The sequence below is a fragment of the Juglans microcarpa x Juglans regia genome, chromosome 8S, assembly GCF_004785595.1.
Source record: "Juglans microcarpa x Juglans regia isolate MS1-56 chromosome 8S, Jm3101_v1.0, whole genome shotgun sequence".
In the NCBI taxonomy this organism is placed as follows: Eukaryota; Viridiplantae; Streptophyta; class Magnoliopsida; order Fagales; family Juglandaceae; genus Juglans; species Juglans microcarpa x Juglans regia.
Genome location: NC_054609.1, coordinates 7,281,717 through 7,287,894, shown reverse-complemented (window position 1 = coordinate 7,287,894; position 6,178 = coordinate 7,281,717). Strand labels below are relative to the sequence as shown.

Below are 6,178 nucleotides of genomic sequence, written 5' to 3'. Positions count from 1 at the left end.
AATTGATTAAATTTATTTTTTTTTAGATTATGAAATAAAAATATTTTGAGATTTTTAATTATCATTCAAAGAGGGAAAAAAAATTGAATAATAATGTGATAATAAAGAAAGGATAAGAGTATCAAAATTAATACACGTGTCGAGAGTGATTGAGATGTCACTTTTTAACATGTGTAACACCTGCTGCCTAGTAGATAAGAAATCTTTAATAGAATTTGATCAGAGCCACATACTGTAGAATTTGATACTTCTATCTTGATTCGAAACTTTGTAATTCAGAGCCACACACTGTAGAATTTTATCTATAGGTCGTACTGACTAATAAAATATGAAAAAAAAAAAAAAAAAGTAAAAAATGGTAGTTTAGGAAGAAAATAAATATGCGTATTAAATTGGTAGAAGGTTGTTAAGAGTCAACAATACAAGGGGAATTATCTATATTGTAACTTTCATATAAAAATAAATAATAAAATTTATTTCTTCACATCAACTTAAATTTTTGAAATAAATAGTAATTTTATATAGTATCAGAGCATAAATTATAAGTTCAAATCCTAATTTTATATTCTATCTTATTTAATTAATTATTACATGTATTAAGCCACCGATTAAGATAGAGTCTGATCCATACGTGAGGAGAAGTGTTAAGATATAAAAATAAATAATAAAATTTATCTTTTCTTATCAGTTTAAACTTTTAAAATAAATAATAATTTCACAATAACATAATGATACAAATTCTAGCCCTCACCACTCAATCAAGGTACTTTATCACAATAGATTCAGTATCTTAGAAAGCACCTTTTAATCTAGTAATCCACGTAATAAACTCAGAACCCAAAGAGTAAAACTATGACATTATCCTCCCAATATACTCTAGCAGTAAGACCAGCTTCCTAACCATCTTTTCTAGTAGACTAGTGATATCCACTTAACATATTTCATAATATATTTTATAATATATATTATAAAATAATGCTAATTTTATAAAATATTTTATAAAAATATTCTTTTTTTTAAAGTGTTGTTATATAAAATATTATGTATTTATCATTTTTCTTTAAACTAATAATTGACTCTGTTAGCGTGCCTTTGGACACGTTGACAAATCATATTAAAAAAAATATCTAATAATCATCCCTACGTCATACAGATTGTTACTTTTTTTTTCTTTGTTAAATATATAATATATAGATAATAATTCAATTAGTTTAATAGAAATTAAATTAAAAAAATATAAAAGTGTAGTGTGTAAAATAACGAGTAACAAATCTAAAAAAAAAAAAAAAGAAATATTTCAGTTACAAAAATGTTTCGTAAAAATTAATTTATAATATAAAATCATGTCAGTTTGTAGGTATATTTTTATAAAATTATTTTGTAATTGTAGTATTCCTCAAAATGAGTAATGATACCATTACATCTTCTTTATTTACTATCTAACTATTTTTTTAATAATGTTATATATAGTCATAGAGTACATAATTACAACACAATTCTTTTAAAAAAGAGTGATGTCTTCTATTTAAAAATTAATTTTTTTATATGAGTCTCGTATTTATTTACTTTTTCAAATGAATTATGCGGTGCTTGCACACTCAACGACTGCAAATATTATTTCTTTCTTTTTTTCTTTTTCCTATTTGAATTTGGATTAAAATCTTATAACATGACCTTATTACATAATTTAAAAGAAAATAAATTCAAACAACTAATATAATCATGTAAGTTGATTAAAAATAAATTTAATTTTATAAAAATTGACTCAAAGAGTTAAAGAATATCAATTTTATAAAATTTTATTTATTTTTAATTAAATTATATGATTATGTTAATTAATTAAATTTAATTTATTTAGCTTATAAAATAAGGTTATATTTTGATATTTTTAATTATGATTCAAAGAAAAAATAATAATTAGATAATAAAGAAAGGATAAGAGTATCAAAATTAATACACGTGTCGAGAGTGATTGAGATGTCACTTTTTAACATGTGTAAGTGCTGCCTAGTACATAAAAAATCTTAGTTGTGTACGTGTAGAATTTGATCAGAGCCATCTTTGATCAGAGCCACACACTGTAGAATTTGATACTTCTATTTGATTCGAAACTTCGTAATCCAGAGCCACGCACCGACACACGCTCTTTCCTTTCCACTCTAGACATTTGTCGACCTCTCTGAAACAGCAACTATGGACCTCCGGCAATCGATCAGCAACCAAACCGACGTTTCTTTGAGGATCGCCAATCGGTTACTGCTAAGTGAAGAAGGCAAGAAATCGAACCTGGTGTTCTCGCCGTTGTCGATCCACGTGGTGCTGAGCCTCATCGCGGCGGGGTCTAAGGGCCCTACCCTCGACCAGCTGCTATCCTTCCTCAAGTCCAGATCCACTGACCAGCTCAATTCCTTCGCTTCCGAGATCATCTCCGTTGTATTCACCGACGGCAGTCCCAGCGGTGGGCCTCGCTTGTCCTTCGCCAATGGAGTTTGGCTCGACAAGTCCCTGTCTCTCAAGCCTTCTTTCAAACAGACTGTGGACAAGTTTTTCAAGGCCTCTCTGAATCAAGTTGATTTTAAGAACCAGGTTAGCGCAACTCGACCCTAATCAGCTCTTTCTTAAATTGATATAGTTATTCACGGTCTTGAGTTGTTTTTGCGAGAAGGGTTTGCTGTTTTTCTCTTTTTTATTTTAATTTGTTTTTCTCTCTTTCTTTCTTCTAGTTTTCGATGTTAGATGTTTACATATATTCATATTGACTAACAGAGCGTCTTATATTTACTCTGCCTGTGTGATTGCTGAACCCAAGGTGTGAACCTCAATAAAACCCACTCCATTTGGACGGAAAAACGTCTAATGAAAACCACACGGCATGTTTCTGAAACTATGAGTTCACTTGGCATTCAAGAAAGCCCACTTCATTTGGACGGCAAAACGTTTTTGGCTAAACAGATTTTTTATCTCAATATTATACCAAGCAAGTAACTTGGCGGGAGTCAACTAAAAACTGCCCTCATTTTTCAGAAGTCCAATGGTAAGAAAATTGGTAGGTCGTTTTTTTCTTTTCTTTGGCTGAGAAGAAAACTGACTGTTCAGTTGGGTATTATTCTTCACATTAATAGATGAAAACATAAATTACTTATCAAAAAATAATAGATGAAAACATAATTGGTCACCATTCTATCCTACGAGTGATTTGGATGCTATTTTTGAACCCATTTGGGTAGTTTAGCTCCCTGATGATTTTCTATTTGGTTCTTCATGCCATGTAATTGATTTACAATGGATGGTTGTTTAACGATAGACAGAGGTTTTTCTTTTCAAAAAGTGAACTTGCTTTGCTTTCTGTTCTTATGGAGGAATTTATTGTCACGTTTTTAATTTAGAATGTTGGGGCCTTCACACGAACTGTCTTTTGAATTATTGTACTTGGATCTTTACATAAAATAGCTGTTGACTAAGTGATTGTGAAAAATCACAATTACGATGGCTGAGAAGTTAGGAAAAGCATATGGTATGGTATGGGCAAGTTGAGTTTCTTCTTGTAAAAGATGCATCTAATACTATTTCCAGAGCTAAGCCACTCTCTCCAGCCATCATGCCAGTGGATTAGCTGTGTAATGCCTTGCTAAATCCCGCATTATGTGGGTAAAGTATGATAAAGTTCATTAAGTGCCATGTCTCACATTGGTTCTTCACTAGGTAGAACCATGATTTATTATGATTTGAAATAGTTTCAGATGCAACTTTGATTAGTTATTTTGAAGTCTTGGGTTTTTGCTTGGGTCATTACAAATGGTACCGTAGTCAAGTTATTAACAATATGTGGACTTGGATACTCAATGCGAAGGGGGTCTTGATGAGAACGCTAGTGATTTAAGTGTGTGAGATTGTAGTGCGCTGCTAAGTCCCATAATGGGGGATTAAAGTATGATAAAAATGCATTAATGTTAAGTCTCACATTGGTTCCTTGGTGGAATTAGGCTTTATAATAGTTCTAAGAAGCTCTAATTGTAACTAGGTTTTTTGGAATATAACTCATGTGACTTTGGCTTTCCTTGAGTCATTGTAGGCAAAATTATCTTTATTTTCAAGAACGTACTGATACATATATCTTTGGTCCTTGTTCTGCCCGATTATGTGCTGCTCATTATATAAGTTTCACGTTGTTGCTTTAATCTTTTATGGTCATGTTGAATTCTATCTTGGTATTTCTTGGATTTTCCATCTTCTTTGCAAAGATCTTGATCTTCCTTAACACTTACTGTTCTCGTAACTAGGAATAGTGTTTCTATTCTTACTTTAGCCTTAAACTAAACACTGTCTCCTTCTGCTTATATATCTTACGGATCCCTACAAACATAGCATAGTACAGGATACGTGATGGAACGATTCAGTTTCCAAGCTGAAGTCTCTCTTAGTTGGTTATTTTACACTTTTTTTCTATGTAGCATATTCACTGCATTTACTATCTAGTTCTTAATACTTTTGTTCTGATATTATAATGGTAATATATTTCATTTTGACGGTTGCGTTGAAGGCCGCCAAAGCAACAGGTGAAGTGAATTCATGGGCTGAAAAGGAGACTAATGGCCTTATCAAGGAGGTTCTTCCTCCTGGGTCAGTTGATGGGACAAGCAGACTCATCTTTGCAAATGCACTGTACTTCAAAGGAGCTTGGGGTGAGAAGTTCGATGCATCAGCAACAAAAGACTATGATTTCCATCTTCCTAATGGGAGCTCAGTTCAAGTACCCTTCATGACTAGCAAGAAGAATCAGGTTGCTATTGCCTTCGAGGGTTTCAAAGTACTTGGACTTCCTTATAAGCAAGGTGAGGATAAGCGCTGCTTTTCCATGTACTTCTTTCTTCCAGATGCAAAAGATGGTCTGCCATCTCTGGTGGAGAAAGTGAGTTCTGAATCTAGATTCTTGGATCGCCATCTTCCTAACAAGAAAGTAGAAATTGGTGACCTCAAGATCCCTAGGTTTAAGATATCTTTTGGGTTTGAAGCTTCTGATATTCTGAAAGGATTAGGATTGGTGTTGCCCTTCTCTGGCGGAGATTTGACAGAAATGGTTGATTCACCTGTTAGTCAGAAGCTATATGTTTCAAGCATATTCCAAAAATCCTTCATTGAAGTAAATGAAGAAGGCACAGAAGCTGCAGCTGCTTCTGCCGCTGTTGTGTCGGAAAGATCCATAGCCTTTACTGAAAAGATAGACTTTGTGGCTGACCACCCATTTTTATACCTGATCAGAGAAGACATGACCGGAACGGTGCTGTTTATCGGCCATGTGCTCAATCCTCTTGAAGGCTGAATGAACATGCATTCTAGTGAAAATGTGTTTTAAGTATATGAAATCTTACAATCATGAGGCCATCGTAATTAATAATTGTCTTGCTTTTGTTCTGTATTGTGCTATTGTAAGAACAGCCCACCGTGGCTTAAAGTGATTACCTAACATGTTGACCTTAAAATTATCATCAGCTGTCTTCAGTTTTTTACTTAAAACGTTATTTTTCTTGCCCTTCCAATGCTTAGTTTTGGACTTGTAACTTGTTAGTAAAGAATGCAAGCTCCATGGCTATGATGATTTCCTGTTGCATCTTTTTATGTGAGTTCCTGTGTGGTGACCGTTGTTTGTTATTCATCTGAAAAAATCCACTTTTTAATAGTGGATCTCACTGACTGGGCAGCTCAATTTCAAGGGGGTAATTCCACTTACGAATCTCGAGTGCTTAAGCTAAAGCAGATACGATGAGTAATAAGCAAATGATTTATACAGTTTTATGGTGTATAAATCTTACACACTTTCTTTATAAAAAGTTGATAAATATAAGATTCAAAAAATTCATTTTTTAATAATGAATTCTATTTTATCAAAATGGGTCAATATTGTATCTAGCATTATTCTAAGGATCCATTTGAATAGTAAAAATATTTAATCTCATCATATCAGTGTACAAATCCTGCGCACTTTCTTTATAAAAAGTTGATAAATATAAGATTCATCTGAAAAAATTTACTTTTTAATAATAGATCATACTTTTTTCAAAAAGGTCAACATTGTATCTAGCATTATTCTAAAGTCTCATTTCGACAGTGAAAGTATTTCATCTCATCACATCTTATGATTATAACTTTTTCAAATTATCACATAAAATATAATAAACAA

General features: G+C 32.3%; 1 protein-coding gene across 2 annotated transcripts; it reads left to right on the top strand.

Moving 5' to 3' along the window:
• The first annotated feature begins 2,066 nt into the window (after positions 1 to 2,066).
• Positions 2,067 to 5,514, top strand: LOC121244448 (serpin-ZXA). Of its 2 annotated transcripts, none has more exons than XM_041142523.1 (2): positions 2,067 to 2,586; positions 4,541 to 5,514. In XM_041142523.1, exons 1-2 carry the CDS (start codon positions 2,194 to 2,196, stop codon positions 5,318 to 5,320), a joined length of 1,173 nt encoding a protein of 390 aa, XP_040998457.1. In that variant the 5' UTR covers positions 2,067 to 2,193; the 3' UTR covers positions 5,321 to 5,514. The 2 variants fall into 2 exon arrangements, with proteins under 2 accessions (XP_040998457.1, XP_040998458.1); XM_041142524.1 differs by lacking the exon at positions 2,067 to 2,586 and adding an exon at positions 2,816 to 3,034.
• The last annotated feature ends 664 nt before the right edge of the window (positions 5,515 to 6,178 follow it).

Bases quoted from the DNA above. Each gene is read 5' to 3' on its own strand.
- LOC121244448 (XM_041142523.1), top strand. From the start codon at position 2,194: ATGGACCTCCGGCAATCGATCAGCAACCAAACCGACGTTTCTTTGAGG. The intron at 2,587-4,540 runs GTTAGCGCAACT...GTTGCGTTGAAG, and splicing joins AAGTTGATTTTAAGAACCAG to GCCGCCAAAGCAACAGGTGA.